Genomic DNA, 26,394 nt, shown 5'->3' on the forward strand with positions numbered 1-26,394 from the left:
AATAATGGGCAAACAAACACAACATGTGGTAATCCATTTCAAATTAAAAGTTTATTAAACACCAGCTTGATGACTTTCTGGCTATTTACAATTAAAGGAGCAAACCTTAGGGAACTAGGGACCACGTGACGAAATGTACAGCGTTGCCATTTCCAACAGAACAAATGCATTTATGATCTGCAGCAAGCTGTTGCCCATTGATAGATCTTATAAATACCATCTTTAATCTATTAGGACACAACATAAAACTTTGCTAATTCTAAGATGCAAGTCAGAAAATGTACCCAGTAAGAAAAGTCTTTTGCAAATCAGGAGGGTACTTATAGTCTTTAACAAGATTCTCTGAGGTGTTAGAACAGTCCAGTGCTTTTTTTGGAAAAAAGTTTAGGGGTACTCTCATTTTCCTACTCATATTGAAATACTGCCCCTCAATGAGGCCAAACTTAGATTCACAAAATGTTTAGGGGTATGCGTGCCCCTGCACCCCCCCCCAAGAAAAAAGCACTGGAACAGTCTTATAAGAGACTAATCACTATATAATTTGCTTCATAATGCTGGCGGAAAACATATTTCGATACCTACATAATCTTATTTTTATGCTGCCTTTCCACAGTTCAAACCATGCTCAAGGAGGTTTACAATGTGAAAAAGTACATAACAAAATAGTCATAAACAATAAATAAAACATCAGAAAGCTATCATGTTTAAAGAGAAGTGAAGCAGATCCTTCAGGAAAATGATTTTTAAAAAACAACAACACAGGGTAATGTTTAATGTAAGGAGTGGGGTGGTGATTATTCATTTCTTATCAAGACACAACACAATCTGAAGGCAGCCTTTTTGTGAAATTCAACATGGGCTCCAGACTAGATTCTAATAGCAGGTGTCTTAGTTGTGAAAAAGACATTGACAGCTCATTCACACTTGAAAGTTGGCAGTGGGGGGGGTGGGGGTGGAAAGAGATTCTATACCTGAAAAGTAATGTGGTGTTTTGCAAGGAGGAAGACGTTCGAATAATCCACTTTGCCTGTGTTCTCAAGTCTGAGCACCTTTTGATCTCTGATTCAAATTCCGTCAGGTGATGCATTTATCATAACATGAGTAATGTCATTGTCAGATGCATCTCCCTGTTGTTCCTTCCTGTTGAAATCTGAAAGCATGTCTATCCAATTAAACTGCAAGCAAGTAGCAGGGAAAATAGAGAACCAACACAAAAGCAAGGAGGTGATTTAGCAGAAGCTGATTTCTCTCACCTCGTGTTTAATAAACTAACAGACACAAATCCAGCCCAACAATTTATGCTGGAGAAATATATGTCATTAGGTTGAGTGTGACATGCGTAGGAAATAGGAGTGGACACAGTTTCGGTCAGTTTCTGTTTGGTACAGCTTCTCTCTCTCTTTTTTTGGTCTGATGGCTTATGAACACATTTGTATGCAATTTCTTTTTTAAAAAAAATAATATTTATTAACAGTTTAAAGACTATAAAAGAAAAAAAAATCCACAAAACAATACAACACAATACAAAAACAAAAACACTACATAACACTAACACAAAACATTGAATTAACAAAACAAAACAAACACAATTTAGAACACATCCAATAATTTCAATATCTTAACTTTCATTCACTTGTTTCCACGACCTCCTCACACCTCCCTTTTTGTATTCCACTTCTATTAACTGTTTCAGCAATTCCTTTCCATCTTCCTCTGTTTTCTGTCCTGTAATTTATCTTAACTTATTCTAACCTTATTTTTCCCCTTTAATACATTAAAAATCTATTTGTACTTAATTCCTTATAACATTTCTGCTAAAGCCATATAACTTCATTCCTGCATTTTTCTAACATTCATTAATTTTACAGTATTTCTGTAAATAATCTTTAAATTTTTTCCAATCTTCTTCCACCAACTTTTCTCCCTGGTCTCGGATTCTGCCAGTCATTTCCGCCAGTTCCATATAGTCCATCAACTTCATCTGCCATTCTTCCCAAGTGGGTAAATCTTGTGTCTTCCAATACTTCGCGATGAGTATTCTTGCTGCTGTTGTTGCATACATAAAAAAAGTTCTGTCCTTCTTTGGCACCAATTGGCCGACCATGTCCAGGAGAAACACATTTGTATGCAATTTCACTAATACATGCAAGAATGCATATACTCTAGTACACATTATTGGACACATTTTTTTTGGATGGAGAACCGTATCACACTGTTGGGAGACATGCTGATTTCAAAGGCTATCTGTGTTGTGGGTTCACATATTGCTTCAGGATGCATGTATTAGGTAGATCTGTCTTTAAACAGATTTCCCTCCCACCCCTTGTGTTTTTTGTTGCAAGGACCTGCTAATGTGCAAGTTCTGTCATTTTAAATTGATAATAGAAACAAAACAATAACAGTAAACATTTTTTTTTAATTGTTTATACCCCACCCATCTAGTTTGGTTTCCCCAGCCACTCTGGGTGGCTTCTAGCACATATAAAACATAATAAAACATCAGCCATTAAAAACTTCCCTAAACAGGGCTGCCTTCAGATGTTTTCTAAATGTCAGTTGTTTATTTCCTTGACATCTGATGGGAGGGCCTTCCACAGGGAAGGCGCCACTACTGAGAAGGCCCTCTGGCTGGTTCCCTGTAACCTCACTTCTCCCAGTGAAGGCCCTCGGAGCCATAGCTTTCAACTGTTCCCTTTTCTTGCAAGGAATACTATTTGGAATAAGGGAATTTCCCTTAAAAAAAGGAAAACATTGACAGCTATGCTCGGAGCTGGACTTCGGTGTCCAGGCTGGAATGTGTCTTGGATTGCAGAACTGACAGATGACAGAAATAGACTGGTAACATTTGTTTTTGTGATCTTGGGCACTTCTGGTGATTTTTTTTTTTTTTTGTAAAGGTGTGTGCATAAAGGTGCAGAAATACCAACTTGCATGCTGAAAATGGGAGAAGGAAGTGGAAGGTGGGGGAGGAGTGACTATGGAAAAGGGAAGACAAGCACAGCAGAGATAAAACCTTCCATCAAGCTCCACGCACTGGAGTGGATGGCAAGTGGCAAGAATAGCAACGAAGATCCATGATGGGGGAAAATGGAAACTATGGAAGCTAATCACATACACAGAAACATTGGATCTGAACAACCCTTTTGTGGGATAAAGCCCCCATGTGGAAACTTCCTATGACATGTCATTGTTTTTTGAGCAATCAAACCAGCCAAAGTGTTCCATTTTAAGGGAAGCACACACTGCCCATTGCAAATTAAAACAATGCATTCACATCCATGTGTACACACACCTCTTTCGCTTTAGCTGGACCACGCCAGGCTCATCTTTCTCTGGTGTCGTCGCTTTTAATGCACCCCATTTGGTTTCAGTGAACAACGTTCTCATCTACTGAAGGGGTAGTAAAAAGCTTTAAACAGTTGCGCGGGTCTTTTAATGATAAATTTGTTTTGACAGAGCTGTTTTGCAAGGGCCTGGGCCATCCCGAAGAGATGGAGGCTGACAGTGCTTTGCTGTTCTCGGAGCGAGGAAACATGTGGAAGGAATTGTTCTTTTACATTTCACAGCTTGTTATTTCCTCCGCAGGGCAACCTTTGACCTCTCCGAGAGATTCTGACACCCATAAGGGAAGTATTCCCACTGTTGAAAAGGAAGTGGGAAAGCAGTTTAATGGTGCAGAAGGTTGGGAACGGTGCGTGTCAAAAGAAACTCGGACGAAAAGAAAGGACCAGCTCTTGAAATGTTTCCAGCAGGTCAGAGCTTTTATCGCTCCGGATAATTTGCTAACACTTTGAAAATAGATTTGCTTTGCATATGTCTTTCGATTACGAAAACACACATCTCCACACCCCCAACGATACCGTCTGTCAATTATTTCACTAGGCAGGCGAAGCCACGGACAAGTTTAAATCAAATGTGAAGGATCAAACAGAGCCCTGCAGAAAAGGTACAGAAAAGACGTGCCGCTCTCTAAAACACTGTGTGTGTGTGTGTGTGTGTGTGTGTGTGTAGGCTCAATATGTTTGCAATTACAAGGTGTGTGTGGAGTGTACTGACAACATCAGATTAGAGGTGGTGTTTCTCCGACATTTTTACACCCCTTTGCATTTTATTTGGCGGTTTATATTTGCAGATCATGATGTCTCCTGCTCTCCCCTTTCTCTCCTCACACCAGTATTATTAGCAGCATCTCTTTGCTAACAGAGGCCTCCTTCCCCACATGGCTTGCCTAATTCATGATCTTAAAATCATTTTGCAGCTCAGATGAACGGAATAAACTCTCATCTTCCAGCAGCCATGGGAAAATACATTTTCAAACTATTGTGCTGTTTCTGTGTGTGTGGATCAGAACACAAATTTGCAGATTACGCCGCCTAATCCATAAACTGATCCATGCCTTTAGGCCTGTCCTGTACTTATGAGGAGTGGTCTGAGGGCTTCCTTCTGCTAACCTTTTACAGCTGCTTAGAGCAGCTAATACTTCCTCCGTGGCTTAAAAAAATATATGCTCCCAGGAAGTGACACTCCACATTATGATGTATGGTTACTTCCAATGAGCATTTTTTTAAAAGTTTCTTTTAACTGTGCGACCATGGTGGATTTACTAGCTATTCCAAGTAGCTGTAAAATGTTGAAAGAACGAAAGAACGAAAGAACGAAAGAAAGAAAGAAAGAAAAGCACAACTCAGACCTCCTTGTAATTTTTTTGGGAAGTGAGCGAGTGAGGGAAATGAGGGTAAAACCCAGTGGATTTTTGAGGATCCCCCCCAAAAAAAACAATTCACCCACAAATGGAACAAGACAGAGCTGGTTTTATGCACATACAGTGGTACCTCGGGTTAAGTACTTAATTTGTTCCAGAGGTCCGTTCTTAACCTGAAACTGTTCTTAACCTGAAGCACCACTTTAGCTAATGGGGCCTCCCACCACTACCGCACGATTTCTGTTCTCACCCCGAAGCAAAGTTCTTTACCTGAGGTACTATTTATGGGTTAGCGGAGTCTGTAACCTGAAGCGTATGTAACCTGAAGCGTATGTAACCCGAGGTACCACTGTACGTGAAATTAGCAAGGGACTGAAATAGGTTGACAACTGATCCACTGAGCCACCAGACATGGCTTGTGGGCTTCATTCAGGACGTTGGGTGACATTGCTGGTTCTGGGATGGATCTCATGTTCAAAGGGAGCTAAGAGGGGAGTATGAAGCTTGTATCAGCTGGAAAGGTCCTAGGAGAGATGACATTTATGCTCCCTAGCTGACTTATGAAGCCATTGCTGTGGCAATGCAGCAGGCTTTTCCTTATTCCACTTCCCATTCTATACAACTTCAAGGGGCCTATGGCTTCCAGCATGCAGCATGCTTCTCTGTGTCTGCTGTATATATAAGATGTAAACGTAATTACTTGATAAAACGCCAGAAGCTGCTCCTATCAATAATTCCTTATAGGCAGTGTTTCAAAGGGGTCAGTGACATTTGCTGAAATAAAGGAGTTTGCGTCCTCCATTTCCCCATGCCTAGATAGATTGTGCATGGGTAGGGTCTTGGGTTCGGGCAGATAATATCATTTTATTTATGTCGCAAAAGAAATTGGTGTCTTGTCATTTCAGTTGCTCTAGCCTGTTTTCTAGAAACTGTTCTCTAATAAGAGCCCGGTGTACACATCACATAACAAAATCCCCACCACAGGAAACAGCAGCAGAAGCAGCAGCAGCAACAATTATTGTTATTATTTTAAAATGTGTGGGTCACCTTGAGCTCCTAGGCGAATTGCAACATACAAAATAGGAAATACAATAAAAACAATCCATAAATAGAATTACATAAGAACACCAGTGGTTTGTCTGGTGCCTTCATTATATATTTTTAGGTGCCAGGCGAAAAAGTTCTTCAACCAGGTCTTTGGCTGATTAATATTCTATAGCCTTTTAAATGTGTCTGTGGGAAGGAGGGGGGGTATTGTTTTGCTGTTTTGTATTACTTATTTGGGACGCAGGTGGCGCTGTGGGTTAAACCACAGAGCCTAGGACTTGCTGATCAGAGGGCTGGTGGTTCGAATTCCTGTGATGGAGTGAGCTCCTGTTGCTCGGCCCCTGCTCCTGCCAACCTAGCAGTTCGAAAGGGCATCAAAGTGCAAGCAGATAAATAGGTAAACGGGAAGGTAAACGGCGTTTCCGTGCGCTGCTCTGGTTCGCCAGAAGCGACTTAGTCATGCTGGCCACATGACCCTGAAACTGTACGCCGGCTCCCTTGGCCAATAAAGCGAGATGAGCGCTGCAACCACAGAGTCAGTCACGACTGGACCTAATGGTCAGGGGTCCCTTTACCTTTATTACTTATTTGCTTGTTTTTAGCCTGTATTTTATTCTGTGAACTGCCCTGAGATCTTATGATGATGGACAGTATATAAATCTAATAAATAATAATAATTATATGTTTCCCCATCCAAATTACAACTCCAAGAAGCAACATTTAAAAACTGTCAGCAGAAGAAAAATGTTGACTCCAAAGCCCTTAAAAAGTGTCACTGTTAAAACTAATGAAACTGCTAAAAAACCCCAAAAAGACTAAGCCGGGGGAGACTTTGCTTGGTACCAAAAAACTGCCACAGAAGGCACCAGGTGAGCTTCCCTGGGGAGAGCATTATGTAGTCAGGGAGCCACCACTGAAAAGGTCCTTTTTCCTCACTACCATCCTCCACTCTTCCAATGGAAGACGCCTCCTAAGAAAGGCCTCTGTATATGATCTTGATATCTAAGTAGGCTTATATGGGAAGAGGCGTTCCTTCAGGTACTTTGGTCCTGAAGCTGCGTTAGATCTATAGGTTAATGTTAGCACCTGGAATTTGGCTTGGAAATGTACTGGCAGTCAGGGCATGCAAGGACAGGTGTGGAAAGTTGTGAATGCCTGGTCTTTGGTAGTAAATATGCAGCCAGATTCTGCAACTGCTGAACTTTCTGGACCACCTTCAAAGGCAACCTCACATATAAAACATTGCAGTAATCCAGACAGGAGGTTTCCAGAACATAGTTTACTGATACTAAGATATCCCTATCCAGATAGGGATGTACCTGGGGCACCAGACTAAGGTGGCAAAGTGAATTCCATGCAACATAGGCCACTTTTGCCTCCAGGGACAATGGTGGATGTAGCTCCAAATGTGATCCTCTTGGGTGAGTGCAACCCTCTGTAGATCCGATCTGGACCAAGGGAACCATCTACAAGCAGCATCTTCATCTTGTTTGGCTTTGGCCTCAGCTTGTTGGTGCTCAACCAGTCCATTTCTGGAGACAGGCACCTGCCTTAGAACATCCACCACTGTATCTGCTGAGGAAAAAAAGGGAGAAATAGAGTTGTGTGTTATCCACATATTGATGACAGCATGCTTCAAACTCCAGGTGTCCCCCACCCAGCAGGTTCTTGTGGATATTAAATAGGATTGAGAATAAGATTGTCCTCGTGGAACCCCAAGGGACCAAACATAAATCCCCGGCACCATTTTCTGGGGCCAACTGTTCAGGTAAGAATGGAGCCACAGCAAAGCAGTGCCCCAACTCCCAAATTGGATAGCTGTTCCAGAAGGATGTATGGGTCAATTGTATCAAAAGACACTAAGATGTCCAGGAGAAAAGGGTCATTCCCTTGTCTCCCATCATACTTCAAGACGTAGTCCCTTAGCTGCATTCTGGAATGTATTCAGAGGACTGTACCATGCCCTTTTACCTGATAATCTGAAATCTGCTTTTAATCTTGTAAAATCAGTGGTTTTAAGAAAATGCAGGAGGCCAAAGAATGTAATGATTTTGGAGCTGATTTACTAAAATAATTACAGCAAAGTGGCAATGTTGGATCTTTCCCCCCCATTGTTTTTCTAAGAAAGCAGAAATATTTTTGTTTGGGTATGGTTTATAATTGTCCCTAGACTTGTCAGTGGGATTTTCATTTTAATTACAATTTCTAGTGCAGCTGTTCTACTCCTTCCATCATCTCATAGTTGATAGGGCATCTAATTAGCACTTTATAGCATTTTGCGGTCAATTATAAAATGTTATAAAAAAAGAGAGAATGCAGTTTAGCAGAGACGAAGTGTGCAATTCTCGTTTTTGTTTTCATGGGGCTAATTTGCTGAGTAGTAGTGTGTATATGAGAGGGAATTTTTACATAGAATTTTATAAGCCACATTTCCTCTCTAGCAACTATGAAAAACTCCTATGATTAAAAAAAAAGTAGTCTGGAGCCGTTAGATGTCTTTCTGATTGCTGGCCCTATTAAAATCTTCTTAAAGTAATAGATAGGTTTAATTCCTCAAGCCAAAGAAAAATTATAGCATCTTAAGTATTTTCCACATTTATTATACTGATGTGCCTGTAGTAAGAACAGAAAGAAAAATCCGAGAAAGAAGCAAAATCTCTTGTATTGCAAGTTTTAAATGTACCAAGCTAAGGTTTACTTAATTAGAACCTTCAGGCAATAAAGGAAGCCTTTTTTAAATTCTGTGAATCTTAATATGCTAAATAATGCAAAGCTTCAACTCTTCAAGCATGAGACACACATCTGGCCGCTTAACATTTAAATTACGTGGGGAGGGGGAGGGGAAGAGAAATCCCTTCCACTTCTGAGGTAATTTTCTTGAAGAAAAGAATGGGAAATGTATTACAACAAAATTTAATTTCATTTCAGATTTTCATTGTGTTTAATTGCACAGCTTTTTTTTTTAGAGCATCTCTCTTTTTTTATTTATGACACATTTTCTTTTCTCCTCCTGTAATTTTTTTATTGATCTTTAATTTAAGCAGCTCCTCACAGTTTATGGCTGCTGAAGAAGTACATTGTGTTTTACCAGGAAATCTATCTAGAGTTAAAAGTAATGAGCTCAGTGATACAGAAAATAAAGGGAAGAATACAAGCTCAAAAAAAAACCTCCACCAACCAAAGCACAACCGCCCACAGGAAAATCATTCAGCAACAGTATATTCAATTTGTTTTCCTCTCCAACGTCTCACTCAGGCATACCAATCCTGTCTTTCCCCTTTCCCCCTTCATCTCCAGGCTCTCTGTATTTTGTGGAAACTCATATGAGAAATTTAGGTTTACTCAATGAATATGGATTAAACCACCCTATCATGCTGGTGCCACAAATACATTTTTAAAAAACATGTATTTGTGGTTGGGAGAGTGATGGAGAAAACACACTGAAAAGTTTGGGATGAACAAATGATTAACGGGAAGATGTACAACAACCACTGCAAAACAAATCAGGATGAATTCGGGATCAATGCTGGTTGTCATATAACGTCCCTGCAAACAAATGAGAATGAATGTTGAGTAAAGACCATGGTCTAACCTTCAAGCAAGCATTGTGCAAGCAAATCGGATTATTTATTTATTGCATTTGTACCCCACCTTTTCCTCAAAAGAGCTCAAGGTGGCATACATGGAGTGGCTGGGGCAACAAATATTATTTTTGTCCTCCTCAGTGAATCCCCACAGCTACTCTGTGAGGTAGGTTAGACTGAGAGACAGTAACTGGCCAAAGGTCACGCAATGAGCTTCATGTCAAGTGGAGATTTGAACCCTGGTTTCCCAGGTCCTAGTCCAACACTCTAACCAGTACACCACACTGGCTCAATAAATAGGTCATCTGGAAGAGTGCTCTCTCTCTCTCTCTCTCTCTCTCTCTCTCTCTCTCTCTCTCTCTCTCTCTCTCTCTTCTGTTGCTGGAGAGGCAGAAGCACACAGCAATGCTTACTAACCATGGAAGCTATGTTCTACCTCACTGTCCGAGACATTAGGCCATTGTCCTGATCCAGCAGACTAGCCTTAGGTTCTTAAGTTCTCTAAGACCTAGCTCTTTAATTAATATTTTACAGACTGACCTAATTTTCTTTGAAGAAGGAAGGAAGTGTTATAAAATGGTGGCACAACAGCACAGGTGGTGGAGGGGTTTCCCTCCTGTCAGTTGCCGCCGCCACCAGTGTCGTCCAGCAATGGTTGCTCAGTTTCTAAAACAGGAAAAACAAAGCAGGGGGAAGGAAACTCTCAAACAAAAAGGCCCCTTTCTGGGTTCTGATCTGTAGGTTTGCCTTTCAGAACTTGGGAGCCTCCTTTAGAAGTTCTTATTGAGGTAACCCGATGGTGAACAGTAATGGTGGGTGACTACTAGGCCTTTTCTGTTGTGTGGTCACAGTTATGGAAAACTCTCCTCAAGGAAGCTCACCCACCCAAGACGTTTCACTACCTAAGGCAAAGCAGTAACTGGCACCCCCCCCTTCCAAATCAAGGTGTTAGTACCCGTTACCCATCCAATGATTCTGTCACCTGAGGCAATAAATCAATAAATATGACACAGTGGAAATATGGCAATAATAGATTAAATGACTAACAATTGGCTGTCATTTCACGATACCCATGATACTTAGATGTGCACTAAGAGCTGCTTATGATGTACATTGAAAGCATCTGCCCAGTGCCAGATTTACATACAGTGGTACCTCGAGTTAAGAACTTAATTCGTTCTGGAGGTCTCTTCTTAACCTGAAACTGTTCTTAACCCGAGGTACCACTTTACCTAATGGGGCCTCCTGCTGCTGCCGTGCCGCCTCCACACGATTTCTGTTCTCATCCTGAAGCAAAGTTCTTAACCTGAGGTACCATTTCTGGGTTAGCAGAGTCTGTAACCTGAAGCATCTGTAACCTGAAGCATCTGTAACCCAAGGTACCACTGTATAAGCTAAATAAGGTATAGCTTAGGGCCCCACTCTCTTCGGGGCCCCAAAGAAATTAAAGAACAAAAGACTGGATATACATGAATAAAAAAATCATTTTAAGTTAGAGCTTAATAATTATTTCACAATTAATATACTTCTTCTTAATTGTATTTCACTATAAATATACTTCTTAATTGTATTTCAGTTCAACAATTACTTTGATAAAATACATATTTTGTTATGTGCAAATGGCTTTAGATACCTATTAGGTCCATAAATTACCATATAGCATATATTCAACACAAAAAACAGTACAATTTGTTTCTGACAAAGGACAGCTGGACATATAAAGGGTCCCATTACCTTCAGTAGCTTAGAGCCTCATCAAATCCGGCCCTGCATCTGCCCTGGGTTTGGTGGGGTAAGGAGAGGGCTAGCCTGCACAGCCTCGCCATTCCCCTCCTGTGTACTTTGAATGCATGAGAGGGGAGTTATCTGAGTTCTACTTATTCATCATCAGCAATGTCATGGGCACCAGAAACAAAACAGAAGAGAAACAAAACAGAACAGACACATGAATTTTACTACTGAAATTTGGGTCCCTTGCTAACCCTATGCCTTTGAAAAAGCATCTCATGCAATAGTTGGTTAAGTGCTGCATGTTTCTTCCCAAAACAAGCAACCAGCAAACAAACAAGCAAGCAAGCACATAATTTTGATGGGTTTAATACCTGAATCTGTTTTCTTGCATTTGTTCCAGCTCATGGACATCAGCGATAGTAGGCTGCTGTGCCTGTATTTTTGTTGTTGTCATTACTAGTTTCAGTTTGTGAACATTATAAGCAAGTGATTGAGAATTATACAGGCGGCATACTTGAGGCTAAATATATAAATCTTAAATTATTTAAAATTTGCTAATGCTGATATGATTATGGAAACAAGTATATTTTCAGCCATTTGAATTACATATTTGTTGTGCTTTCTCTGCTTAGGAAATGAGCCATATCCAATCAACTCTGGTTCGTCTGATAAGAATTGTGATCTGGTCCCAGTGAAGGAAGCTCATGGTATATATAGCAAAGTAAGAATCTATCTATCTTCTTCCTTCCTATCATCTATCTATCTATCTATCTATCTATCTATCTATCTATCTATCTATCTATCTCTATCTATCTATCTATCTATCTATCTATCTATCTATCTATCTATCATCTATCTATCTATCATCTATCTATCTATCATCTATCATCTATCATCTATCTATCTATCTATCTCTATCTATCTATCTATCTATCTATCTATCTATCTATCTATCTATCATCTATCTATCATCTATCTACCTATCTATCTATCTATCTATCTATCTATCTATCTATCTATCATCTATCTATCATCTATCTATCTATCTATCATCTATCATCTATCTATCTCTATCTATCTATCTATCTATCTATCTATCATCTATCTATCTATCTATCTATCTATCTATCTATCTATCTATCTATCATCTATCTATCTATCTATCTATCTATCTATCTATCTATCTATCATCTATCTATCTATCTATATCTATCTATCTATCATCTATCTATCTATCTATCTCTATCTATCTATCTATCTATCATCTATCTATCATCTATCTATCTATCTATCTATCTATCTATCTATCATCTATCTATCTGTCTATCATCTATATCTACAATTGCCTTATAAATTGCAGTGATTTCAAAAGGCATCCTTGACTTGCAGTGGAGTTTTTTTTTTGTGCATCTGGAGGAAAACTGCTGACATTTTGTGAACTCAGCAATGCCAGTAAAACTTTTTTATGGCTCAGAACACACCTTTTCCCCACTCTGCCAAAGACTTTGGCTAAATAAATCCCTTAACAGCTCACCAATACCTGCCAATCTTTGAAGTGGTAATTAGCTGGTTATTTTCTTTGCTGAACTTTTATGGTTTATTGGGTATTCTCACTTCTGTTTCTACCTGCTCCCTTCAAAAGGGTGTTTGGGTTTTAGAGTCCATCATAAGATGATAGTGAAACTGAGCAATTCTCTTTTGGAAAAAGGACCAACCCATCAAAAACCATTTTTAAATTCTTGTACTTTCTTTTTGCATTCCCCTCCCCCCCAAAATCGCTGGAATTTCATCACTAAACAAATACTTGTAGGCATGGTTTTCTTCCTCCTCCTCTTCTTTGACAATCACTTGTAGTCAAGTAAGATTGTCTTCCATAAACATGGTCTTAACAGTGAGTCTGTACATGACTGTGGAGGCCAATTCTGGATCCACACGTCCTTGCACAGTGTGGACATAGGTTTCCGGGTGGGAGTTGACACGGTGAGGGTTTCCAAAATGTGCCTTCCTCTCAGCTCGTTTCTCCTTTTCGCCCTGAGTTCATGCTTCTTCAAAGTCTGTAGGCATGGTAGCAAACACCTAATATTTAATATGCTACCAGATCAAAGACAAGGGACTAGGGATGACCTGTAAAGTCCTATAAACCTTGGGAAGTTAATATTTGAAGGGCTATCTTCATAAGAACATAAGACAGTCCTGCTGGATCAAGTCAATGGCCCATTTCATCCAAATCTTGTTCTCAAAATAGCCAACCAGATGCCTATGAGAAGCCTGCATGCAGAACCTGATAAGAACACCCCCTTCTTCTCCATTAGGAAAGTTCCATCCAATACAAGTCTCAAACCAACCCATTGCTTGTATGAGCAATAAACCCATTATTTATGATAATGCAGTATTATTTCATGAAGTGAAATAGTTCCAGAGCAATAGTCGTAAGTGGATGTATACTACATTATTTTTCTTCTGTTAGCTGCTCCAGGAATATGATTGAAGGGTGGTATAAACTTGAAATGAATTAATAAGTTGGTCTAAGTTAACTTATTAAATTTGGATTGTTTATATTGGCATTTGTTAGGTACCTCCAGCATTTGGAGAGAAAGCTTCATAAATAAGCATGCACATAGCTAAGCAGTTAAGTGGTGTTTATTTCAATGGGGTTTAAGTGCACCTCATTTTCCCTCTGAGTCACGTCCACTGTACTTTTAAAACAAAACCCAGAAAACAAAAGCACCCTTGCTGCAGGAAAATGTAAGAAGTTACATTTGGAGAAGGAGAGATGTTCAGAGCCTTCTAAGGGACTTCCATGCCTCAGCCTAATTACTGCTATTTTTGTTCTTCTGATGTTTTGTTGGCCTAAAGAGCAATACAGTGACATCTTATTTGATGTTGTTCAGAGCATTGCACTGTGTGTAATTAAGTTATTAACGTATTGTTATTAAAGGGCACAAAGTGCTTATGCCCATGCAATCATTGTGAGAAAGTAAAAGCTTCCTGGAGCCACACCCTCATGCCTTTGACATAAGATCTGGTTCTGAGTCATGTGCATGATCAAACACAACCCAGTGAAGTTCACGTATAATCCGTTTTAATGCCTTTTTGCTTTGCATCTTGAACGCTGTAATTCTGACTCATAAGCTTGCAGAGAGTGTGTCAACGCTTTGCACAGGCAACTAGTTTTGAAATCTCAGACTTCTTGTAGACCGGCATGTGCAACACCATGCTGCATTCAGATGACTTTGCCAAAACCTCTGATTGCCGCAGGCTCACATGCTCCCTCACATAGGTGCCAACTCCCTGGGGCCCTGGGTGCTGAGCACCCACAAAATTTCAGTGCTAGGGCCATGCACGCTGCATGGCACCCACGACCCCAGGCACCCACAGTTGCAATACCAAGTTGGCACTCCTGCTCCCTCTTCCCCTCCCCTCTTCCTCTGCAATACAAGGGAAGATACAGGATGAGGTACATCCACTTCTAACCAGAGGCAAACCATAATTTGCTGTTGCATCTGAACGTAGTAATCTATGGCTCACCCAAACTGTCGGATTATAATGAGAATTTGTTGTTGTTGTTTAGTCGTGTCCGACTCTTCGTGACCCCATGGACCAGAGCACGCCAGGATTAGGATGTGTCATTAACTAGAAGTCCTGTTTTTCTTGTATGTTAATGATATCCCATTCAAGAGGCAAAAAGGGGCAGTAGTAACTTGGAATATCTAAAACAGGAGTGAGGCTACAAAACCAAGAGTACCTGATAGAGGGTCCCACTTTCCTGTTTATATACCGTCCAACAGTGGTAGCTTGCATGGGCGTAGCCAGGATTTGGGGGGGGGCAGGACTTTTTTCGGGGGGGGGGCGAACTGATGTGATTGGTCAGTTAAGTATTTCTATTGTTCTACTTGCTCTAAAGGCAGGCAGCAAATTGTTGTAATGCTGTGCTGGTTAGGGCAGAGGTGGGGTGAGTTGGGATGGGGGCAGTCCCACAGGTGCACCTGCAAGGGCACCGCTGCCTAACCAAAGTTCCCCTGGCCTCACTTCTGCCTCACCTCATCCACAGGGCAGCAAATGCAGCACTGCTGTTGCTGAGAGAACATGACTGCCTCCACTCCCTGCTCCCAAATGAGCCACTACTGTTGTCTAGAACCAATCCCCAAACATCGCTGGACTACAGCTCCAAGCAACCCTGAGCATTGCCCAAGCTGGCTGGGGGATGATGGGCTTGCAGTTCAAGAATATTAAGACATTATTAACCAACTCCAGGGTTGCAGGTGGTTGCACTGTGGCCTAGACCAATGTCTAATGGTCTCAGCAATTATGTTATATGCCAGTCGTTTCGCAGAGAAAAATCCAGTTTCATCACTGTGCAAAGCCACTTTGTATCCTATCTGCTCTAAAGATCTATTGCCCGGGCTGAACATTTAGGGTTTTATTCCCCATTTCTTAAGGACCAAGTGACAAATTGGGTGCACTTACAAAGATGAAAGTGTGTGAGTCAATGCTAACCAAATTCCTTTGCTATTTGTGTGTTAAAACCATGGTGCTGCACTGCAGAGTTCGCTAGATTATTTCAAATATAAAGTAGTTCCCAAACAAGGCCGTTCAAACAGGAGTTGTAAAATCTCTAGTGCATTGTTTTGGCCACTTAATCTCCCTTATTTATGACTGTTATTTTTAGACGAGCCAGAATGATCCGAGCAACGTGTGTGGCCAAGGAAGTCCTGGGATCGGACTAAATGAACCAGCTTTCCGTGTAACATCTTATCTGGAGGAGTTGGAGAAACACAGATTCTCCGTATGGTGAGCAAACTGATTTTTCAGTTTGTTTTTGGTTTACTCCTGCAGAACTATGCATAACATGTTGGTTTCCCCCCTCTTTAGGTCAGGGTGGGGCGGGGGCAATAGAAGCAAAACTATCTAAGGAAACATGACAGTTGAAATAAGTGGTGATTTAGTACCGGGGCTGTTCATTATTTCTGGAATCAGAAAATACATTTCATTTCTTCTGTTGCTGGAAGTGATGCCGTTTGAATCAGCCATAAAAATGAGTTCCTGGCTATTTGTGGTTTATTAAAGACCCCTGGGCATTTCTTTTTAAAAGAGTAGCTGCACAAGTAGCTGCTCTAACCACAAGATTCTTGCCAAATCCTTATTTTATATTCTGCCAGCCTTAGTGTTTTGCCTGGAGTTTTCAGTTAGACAAAACATGCTGCCTCCTCTCTCTCTCTCTCTCTCTCTCTCTCTCTCTCTCTCTCGCCCTCTTTCCTCCTGGCTTCAGAGTTCCTGCTCCACCTTATGAGAAGCATCTTACAAGAACTCCTAGTCTCTTCAACGCTAACAATTTGTGCAGAAACATTTCCTAGACACTGTTTTTTTATTTAAGAGAGAGAGTGAAAGAGAGGAAAGGACCACTACGAGTAGGTGATGACATGCATAATAATGCCAGTGTAATAAGGCGTGCATATCTATTTCCCCAACCCAAACCCATGTTGCAAGTTTCAAAACAGAAGTGACTGAAGTGGCAAAATGCTGCCAGCCCCTTTTTCCGACTGATTTATTAGACGTGAGGTACATGCTTGCCTTGGCAGTTATGATTTCAAACAATCCCCACTGGCCCCGTGTGGAGCACTTAAGAGCACAATTAAGGCTATTGCTTTCGGAATCTGATTATGAAATGATGAGCGGGCAGGAGGAAGTTTAATAAGGAAGTAGGAGTGGGCGAATCTGTCAATTCCTGTTTCTCATTTTGTTCCAATCTTAAATTCAGATCTCCACATTTCTACATCATTATTTGTGATTTTTATCATAAAAAGATCATCGTGAAAATTCTGCAGTATTTTAGTGCAAATTTCTCTTGATATACATAATTTCCCTAATATTTATTTATTTATGCAAATCCGTTTCCCCTGATAGAATGGATTTTTGTAGACACGACTTGCCTGGAAAACTGCATTGCAAAATTCGGTGTGAATGTCAAAGGATGGCTTTGTTTCAGTTTGCGCATTGAAAGTGCTAATTATGTACATTCACTTTTAAATTCGAATGGGATCAAATCTCTGTTCCATCCCTTATAAGAAAGGATTGATCTTTGCAAATAATATTTGTTTGATAATCAAATATTATTATTTCTTATTTATGTGATTCGCCCTGCTCTAACCACTCTCTTACTTGCTCTACCCTAAATCCCACTGTTTGTCTATTGACTACTGGCCCACCTTAGATTCACCAGCTGCCAGGAAGATTGCTATCAAATCAAAAATTGGGAACTCTATTCAGTGGCCCACCCATACCCTGCTCCATCTGAGTGGCTTGTTGAATTGTCACTCAGAGCTGTTGCTTATAGAGCAGGAAGTTTCCAGTTCTAGCCCTAGCAGGAAAGCAGGGACCAGTGGCTTTGTGGGGAGGGAATGATAGCTTAGCAAAAGAGCATTGCGTGTGTCACATGTGGAAAGCTGCAGGTTTGGTCCCTGGCATTTCCAGTTACCAAAAGTTTGAGCAGCATGTGATAGCCAAATGATTCTCTGTCAAAGACCCTGGGGAGCTACTGCCAGCCAGAGCAGATAATGATGGGCTATATCAGGGTTCCTCAAACTTGGCTTTCCAGCTTTTTTTGGACTATAACTCCCATCATCCCTAGTTGCAGGACCAGTGGTCAGGGATGATGGAAACTGTAGTGCAATAACATCTCTGCACCCTAGAGACAGAGGCTTAGCAAATTGGTGTGTTGCTGCACAAAAATTCTACGCAATGCTGGGTAGCAATGAGATCAACAAAGGGCAGGCTCTAAGCTGTCTATTGTTTATCTTCTTCATTTCTCTGCTCCCGCACTGTCTCCCCAACTTGTCTCTGAAGGGCTGCTCCCTTTCTCTGATCCCAGACCTTCCTCTACTAGTTCTTTAACAATATATTATGTTAGATGATTAGAGACAAAAATAAAAATAAAAAATAATGGGGCTTTAGGTCTAGGAGCTTTTTAGGTTTCCATAAACATCAGAGTTTTAGATACTCTGAGATGCAATCTGAGCAATTTCCTTGATCTTTTACTGGAGCTGGTAAATCATTTATTGGGGTAGCCTTTTTACAAAATCCTGCTTTTAAAAAAAACCCCATAAAGTCTATTTATCATAAAATGTTGTACTACCAGCCATCTTCAAAGTGATACATGTACTGCATTAATTATCAGCTAACAATGGCCTTGAAAATGGTTTGGGCTTTTTCAGTATCCTGGCGCCCCATTATCTTTGCCTTGTAAAAAAATAAAATTGAAAATAACATAAAATTGGAATACAGGAGCCAAGAAGTGTGTATTTTAAGACAGGATTTCCCTCAAACTTTTTTTTTTATGTGATTGCAAAAACTGCTACTCTTATCACTGCCAATATTTGTCTCCATAATGCTATAATTCATAGCATACTTCAATAATATGTGAAGCCCTAAGTGGACAAGCCTTGAAATCTTTATAAAATGAGTCTGCAAACCCCAAAGGACATACAGGGCCCAATCTATTGCTCACTTACTTCACGGGCACATTGAGCTGGATCTGAAGATGAGCTCAGTGGAGTTCAGGGCCGGTACAACCATCAGGTAGGTGAAGCAACCACCTTGGGTGGCAGGAACCACAGGGGCAGCAGATTCCGGTGTAGATATTTACTCCCCCCTTGTTCCTGGTTTCATTCTTCATACCGCTTTTTGTCCCTAACAGTGAGGAGGGGCACAATTTTGTGGTTTGTCTCAGGTACCAAAATGTCTTGGGCTGCCCCTGGTGGAGTTCCACTCGCAGTGAAGAAGGTGATCTATATCTATATCTATATCTATATCTATATCTATCTATATCATCTAGCCAATTCTGCCGTCCCTCTGCAGCCCCCTGAAAAAGTGCACCAGATGACTGAGGAACTTTCCAGAACAGTGCAGGAGGTGGCTGTGGACAGTGGTGGAGGAAGGGGGTGTGAGGGATGCGGGTGTCATCGCTGAGGGGGGGGGTGACAAAATGACAAAAATATGAGTTTAAAATAATAATAATAAAAAAATTGGGCTCATGAAACTTTATAGTTCAGTCAACAAACGTAACGAAACACGGCTGGCATTGGGCGCCACACCACGGGGGCCGGCACTTACTGTGGGGCCTGCAGTGTGCCCGAGCCACACGTCTCTCCTGGGAGTGATGTGGTGGTTTGGGTGCCTGCAGGTTCCACACTCCCTGAAATGGCAGCGTGGGACTTGTGCCTGCCCTCCGCCTCTCCAACTGCCCTACAGCTGAGGAAGAGGTGGCAGAGAGGCTCCATGCAGCGCGCCCTGCCCCTGGCTGCAGGATGTATGGGCCGCACCTGGCACCCGAGTGTTTAGCTATGCCGCTGGCTGTGGAGGAGGCTGCAGGGGAGTGGGGAGCTGGTGGAAATTGCCGAACTATCCCTGTCCTCCAGTGCGGAACCTCTGCTGGGTTCCAGTTCCCTCCATGAGCAGGAGGCCTTATGCTCATGTAGGAGACAAGAGTCTTTGGTGCCCAGAAAACTCTCACCACCTCCTAGCAGAAACTCAATTCTTTCCCCATTCTCAGTGATACAGTTTATGTTTAAAAAGGTAAAAATACAGTTCAGCTATGATTGTCCCCTATATTTTCCCGGTCATAATATTTTTTTTTGAATTTTGTTCAGTTGTGTTTCTCTTTTACGCTGCCTGTGGCCAATGGGAATTGCCAGCTTGCAGCTCAGTAGCAGGTTGTGGGGGCAGCAAAACTTACCTGACCTCCCATCACTGGTGCAAGAGGGCAGGGAGGTCTGCACAGTGCAAATGCATACACGGCACCTCCTATGGCAAATAGAAGGGGAAGAAATGGAGGCAGTGAGAGATTTTAATTTCTTGGACTCCATGATCACTGCAGATGGTGACAGCAGTCATGAAATTAAAAGACGCCTGCTTCTTGGGAGAAAAGAAATGACAAACCTAGACAGCATCTTAAAAAGCAGAGACATCACCTTGCCAACAAAGGTCAGTATAGTTAAAGCTATGGTTTTCCCAGTAGTGATGTATGGAAGTGAGAGCTGGACCATAAAGAAGGCTGATCGCCGAAGAATTGATGCTTTTGAATTATGGTGCTGGAGGAGACTCTTGAGAGTCCCATGGACTGCAAGAAGATCAAACCTATCCATTCTTAAGGAAATCAGCCCTGAGTGCTCACTGGAAGGACAGTTTGTGAAGCTGAGGCTTCAATACTTTGGCCACCTCATGAGAAGAGAAGACTCCCTGGAAAAGACCCTGATGTTGGGAAAGATGGAGGGCACAAGGAGAAGGGGACGACAGAGGACGAGATGGTTGGACAGTGTTCTCGAAGCTACCAGCATGAGTTTGACCAAACTGCAGGAGGCAGGGGAAGACAGGAGTGCCTGGCATGCTCTGGTCCATGGTGTTATGAAGAGTCGGACAAGACTAAACGACTAAATAACAACATGGGTGCATTTGCACTGTGCCAACTTTGCTGCAGTTTTACCCCTCTCCCTCTCAATAAGCCACAGTGACATTGGTGATGGTTAGCTCTGCCGACTGCTCCTGCCAGAACCTCCAGAGGGGTGCCAGGTTGGGGAGGCTGGGTTAGCCATTGTCAGTGACGCAGTTCCATTAAACCATAATGTACTCAGCAGTGTATGAAATCAGTCTTGAAACTGGCACTGAAATCACAGTGCTTAAAAACCATCAGGTTTATTTCCACCTGCTTCCCATAGGGGACACATGAATCTGAGAGATTGAAGGAAAGCAAGAGTTAATTGTAAGCGCTGCAGTGCCATGGTGACATTGTTTTTAGCAAAAACAATAAACTTTCATTTTTTATAACACACAAGTGATTTGACATTGAAATAAATGCAGATGCTTCTTTGCACAGTGTATTCCCTGTTGTGTTTTCTTAAACACCTTCACATATGGTTTGCCTCATTCTTGTGAAACTGCTTGTTGTTTATGTCATACAAACAGAACAGATTGATTTTACACTGAGTAAGTAGGGAGCAGAATGAATTATCCATTGGAAGCAAATGATTGCCTGTGTGTTCAAAATATTTGAAATTAATCTTGGCTGTTTGAAAAAAAAATAATTCTTAGGATTCTTCCTGAGATCTATTTTACATTTTATTTAGGCTATGTGATGTTTTGTTTTCTTCTTTAAAAGGGGAAAAGTTTCAGTGTTTCAGCTTCGCTTCTGGCCAATTTGTTACCATTTCTGCAGATGTCCGAATCATAGGTAAAACTGCCTGAACAAGAATAAGCAGTCAGATTTGGTTTTAGTCTTGTGTAAATGCCTGTAAAGCATGTCACACTCTTAAAGAACTCTTTTTCCTGGCTGTACCTTTGACTCCCCTACAAAATTCATTCATTTTTTCATTCATTCACTTATATCAAATTCTTCCCTTGCCTTAACTTTGCTCCTCACCTCTGTATGCATGTAAACTTTATAGATGATCTCATGCACAGAATTAAGGTAGTTTTGTCAGCAATCGTAGGTTAGTAGGATAGTGATAAGAATGGTGATGGTCACTTTTTCCCCTGGCATGCACACCTAAATTTTCTTTTCCAGAAACTGCCTACACAGGACATGTGCCCTGTTCCCTATCTGCTTTATGAAGCTCTCACATGTAAAACACATTTTGATAAAAGAGCTTTTTTTAGAGAGAGAAAAAAGGGTGGGAAATAGTGTTTCCCATTGAAAAGGGCCTTATACCACAAGTCCTTTCTGCCCTTAACATTCCATAAACAAATGGGATATTTTTTTTTGCTTACACCAGTTAATGAACATATTCAGGTCTATTGGAGTTTAGTTTATGAGTTGAGTTTCTGCCATATGAACCTGGTTTATGCGCCTCTGTTTAAATAATATGCCTCAATGAACCTGTATATTCTTCTCCTTCTCCTTCTTCAATAAACAAAAAAGGGACACCCCCATTTTCCCATTGAAATGGATACTCTGAGTAGAGGGGGTCTTGGTGAGAACACAAGCAAACTCAGTCTGAGTATCTTACCAAGGCAGTTGGGGAGATGAGGATTGAGATGACCAAAATTTATAGAACTGACTGTCTGTGATCCAACATGACACAACGGATAAGGTTTCAGATATCTTGCAACTGGGAGAGATGGAGGGAGAGTGATTCTGTTGTGCAGGTGCCATATATATATAATTTATATGATGAAAGGACACATTTACCAAACGAGTTAAAGGAGATCCACAATTTTCAAATGAACAATAAAGCAGATAAGCGGCATATTTTAGTTGTGGTTCATTTTCATGGCTGAAACTATTGCTTAGGTGCATTTCAAGGAAACAAACGAATGGAACTAAGTGCCATAACTATTGTTCATGCTTGTTGCTTAATATGTACACAAAGCATATTGGGAAATAATTTGGTACCTAAAACTTTCTGCAATTCATTCTTCCCTTTGGCGGCTCCCTCCTCCCCATTCAAATTTTAACAAAGAAATATATACACTGAGTCAGCCTCAAACCGCAGTTGAAGTATTGGTGAACATGCTCCAGAGTTACCTAGACTCTCATTCCATTTCAGCTATGGACATTCTTAGGGGCCCTGGGTATGCGGAAGGTAATTATTCAGCCATCGCTTTGAGACCCTATGGATTTAAGGGGAGGGTTGTTCCTCAAGTGCATCTATGTGACCATGGAGTAAGGAGCTGACTTAGAGATGGTAGTGTCTGTCCTTAGGATGCCCCAAATGCACAGTCTGTCTTGCCAGTATGACAACAGATCATTTCGTTTACCAAAGCTAGTTCTCTGCAGTTTGTTCATGAATAACTATCCAAATTCAATGACTTCTGGTATCCCTGAAGGTTGACTTCACTCTCTCAGATCCACCAGTTAGCCACAACACTAAGTGGTACACAGCATGACCAATGGCAGATCAAGCCTGTATGAAGCTGCCATATACCAAGTCAGACCATTGGTCCACCTAGTGCAGTATAGTCTACACCGAATGGTGGCAGCTCTCCAGGGTTTCAGGCAGTGTCCTCACAAAGCCCTACCTGAAGATGCTGGGGATTGAACCTGGGACCTTCATGCAAAGCAGATGCTCTACCACTGAGCTATGGCCCTTCTCCAATTTCCTGAAGTCAGTGGATGGGACTGTAACCATCTTTAGGTGCATGGGATGGGATTAGACCTCACAAGTTCCATGCAAGTAAGTGAATCATTGTAATGAATAAATTGCTGCGCACCATCCTCAGCTTTTCATCCCCAAATTGGCAACAACTATCTGTTTCAAAGGCCCGCTGAGAGGATGGTTGACATGAGGGTTGTGATGCATTTCAGGTGAAACCAAATAAGTGATGCAAATAAACAATAAGGAACAAGAAAAATCATGTTAAGCCTAACATTTCCCTTTTAAGAGAACTACAAAACAAAAGTGCTGTAAGGAGCTTCTGGCTCTTATTAAGGGGTACAAGATTAAGCTGCAGCACTGCAAATATTTGGGGAATATTAATTTGCATGTGAGTCAGAGTTGTAGCTCAGAGTCTATTCATTATGAAGAAATCCCATTTACTGTAATAGGATTATTCCAGAGGATATGCTAGTACCTGTAGAATCATAGAACAACAGAGATGAAAGAGGCTTCAAAGTCATTTATTCCAGCTTGAGGGAGGTTTCTATTAGTACAAACATTCCTATCGGTTCAATATCATCCAGATGTTCTGCAATGTCCCATTTCACCCAGGTTAGTATGAGCTGTAAGAAGAGAGACCACGAGGAGCTTGGGGCTGATATCACCGCTCAACAGCAGATCACACAGTTTGTATGCAGATGGCTCCTGGCATCTCTATTCAAAAAGAACACAGATAGTAGAATTGGCCAGGCTGTCTACATGAGATCTTGGAGACCTGCAGAGAAGACAGCTAGATGAACCAATGGCCTGATTCAGTATAAGGGAATTTCATATATTCATGAATACTAGAAGTGCCTCCAGGATAAGTGTCTTAGAATTCACTTCCCACCAACCACCCAGACAATAGCCAATGGTCAGTTCAAGCAAGCAAGCAAACATTCACATGCTACAATGGAAGGTGAGAAGACCCCCAAAATCATCAAAGAGAACCCCTTCTTCATCTTAAATATGGCAGTGTGTTGGCAAAGAATAGGGATCCATCAAGCTGTGCTCCCCCACCAAACGCCCCCCTTGTGGTGCAGTGGGTCAGTGCACCTGCCAGTTAACCAGAAAGTTGGTGGTTCGAACCCACACAGGGACAGTTGAGGACAGGATTCCTACATTGCAGGGTGTTGGACCAGAGGACCCCTGGGGTAGGGATCCAGCTCTACCAGTCTATGATTCCAAGGGATGTGCTTTTGTACATTATCATTAGTATATCTCATACAACACCATCAGCACTCAGAGCCATCTAAATAATCCTGCAGGATCAAGAAACACCTTAGGGGCTTTTAGCTTTTTTTTTGTTTTACACCATCCCTACAGGATGATGGGCATTTCCTGAGACCAGTTGCTCTGGGCTGTGGGTTCTGTGGGCTGGATATGGAACATCTACCTGATCAGAATTGTGGACCCTCAGGAGGGAAGGGGCTTCCCTACAATCCTTAATTGGCTCTTGAAGTGCAGGTCAACAGATTTCCTTTACATTAGCTACCCATCCCATATTGTTATTTCCCCCTCTGCAGAGAGTCTTGCAATTCCTAAATATGCCCCAGGTTCAACCCATACCTCACTCCTTTCATCTTTATTTTCAGTTCTGGTCCAAAACTGATCTTGGAACACCTGACTACTTGGGGTTAGCAGGGAGCAGGAAATGTTGTTGTTGTTTTTGGTCTTTGCAGATCATCTTGAAATGGCTCTGGCAGGCAGAAGAGAAACTGGGAAGAGGGAAAGAGGATAGGCAAATGGATTATACGTACAGGATGTGTTTAAAGGCCTGCTTGTTCAATTGTGAATAAAACTATACTTTATCTGTCTCTTGATTTAACAGGAAGCCCTGCAAACTGGGAATTTGCAGCAGTTGTTCATGAATGTTACAGAGGTGTGAATTACATTCTCTAGCTGAGCTTTAAAGAGACGAGGGAGCGCACTGGTGTGATTTAGGCAGGCGGCCGGTCAGGGGGCGGAGGAGGCTCCTAGTGCTCATTCCTAGATCTTGCCCACTTTTGATTTTTAGTTTTCCACTGAGGTATAATGATTGAAAACACTCTGTGCAGTTTGCTTTTGCAGGATTTAGCTTGGCCACGTGAGAGACAAAATCCTCTGGTTCAATCATCCTTGCTTGCAGCATGCCTGAGTGCTGTTTTTTAAAAGTTGTTTTTTCTCTGAGAAACAACCGCTTCCCCCTTTAACTTTTCAATCAAAGTGTAAAAACTAATGTCTCCCTATCAGATATACTGTACATGGTGGAGCATTTTTTATAGAGCTTTAAATTAGCCTCTGATGTTTATCCTAGGCATTGCTTGCCTGTAAAGCCAGTCCCCTTTGAAATTCCCTTTACATTAAGGAAGTGCAAGCACCTTGAGCAGCTATGTATACCATATGAGATGGAAATGGTTCCCTAATTTTATTTGTTTTGGCTCTCAACTCAAAATGTACTGTCTGAGTGTTCTGTTGTGTTTTGGCACTGTTGTTTTTTTTCCTGATTGAAGTGCCCACATTCAAAATATTCTAATTTGAAGAAGCATACTACCAAATGGCTAAAAAAAAACCAGCAAAACCTTTTAATACAGAAAACAGGATGTTCGTATTGCAGTACAGTGGTATCTCGGGTTACAGATGCTTCAGGTTACAGATGCTTCAGGTTACAGACTCCGCTAACCCAGAAATAGTACCTCGGGTTGAGAACTTTGCTTCAGGATGACAACAGAAATCGTGTGGCGGTAGCACTGTGGCAGCGGGAGGCCCCATTAGCTAAAGTGGTACCTCAGGTTAAGAACAGTTTCAGGTTAAGAATGGACCTCCACAATGAATTAAGTTCTTAACCTGAGGTACCACTGTAATGATACTGGACAGAAACTAAAAGGAACTAGAAGATAAAGTTCAAGTGTGGACCCTGAGACATTCACCAAGTCCACACATAATGCTAAGCCATGCTTTATTAAACTATGGTTTATTAAACATTATGTTCTAACCTTGCCCAGCAGCTTAACTGTAGCTTGTTTACTGCCCTCAAATGATGATCTGAAGCCATGGTTTGTTCAGAGACGGATTTAGAGCAGCACGACTGATTCTGCTGACCTGAGCACGAAGCCTAGGGGGTGCCACATGGAAAAAGAACTATGACGTAGTGAATTGAGCAGAACAGAAAGCAAGAGGCTGGGTGAGGGTGCCAAACTATGGCCTCACATAGTGTGCTGCTGAA

At 41.5% G+C, this 26,394-nt stretch overlaps 1 protein-coding gene across 1 annotated transcript in view; it reads left to right on the forward strand.

The window, feature by feature from the left end:
- Positions 1-3,491: 3,491 nt before the first annotated feature.
- LOC310849383 (uncharacterized protein) overlaps positions 3,492-26,394 on the forward strand; it is a gene marked incomplete at its 5' end in the record, with an annotated part of 87,028 nt that continues 64,125 nt past the window's right edge. The window contains 4 exons of the mRNA XM_083749548.1: positions 3,492-3,752; positions 3,883-3,946; positions 11,697-11,785; positions 15,734-15,855. Of these exons, the coding sequence (XP_083605674.1) occupies positions 3,492-3,752; positions 3,883-3,946; positions 11,697-11,785; positions 15,734-15,855 (536 nt within the window). The remainder of the gene's footprint in view (positions 3,753-3,882; positions 3,947-11,696; positions 11,786-15,733; positions 15,856-26,394) is intronic.

This window comes from Podarcis gaigeae (genome assembly GCF_964106915.1).
Source record: "Podarcis gaigeae genome assembly, chromosome: 7".
NCBI classification, from domain to species: domain Eukaryota; kingdom Metazoa; phylum Chordata; class Lepidosauria; order Squamata; family Lacertidae; genus Podarcis; species Podarcis gaigeae.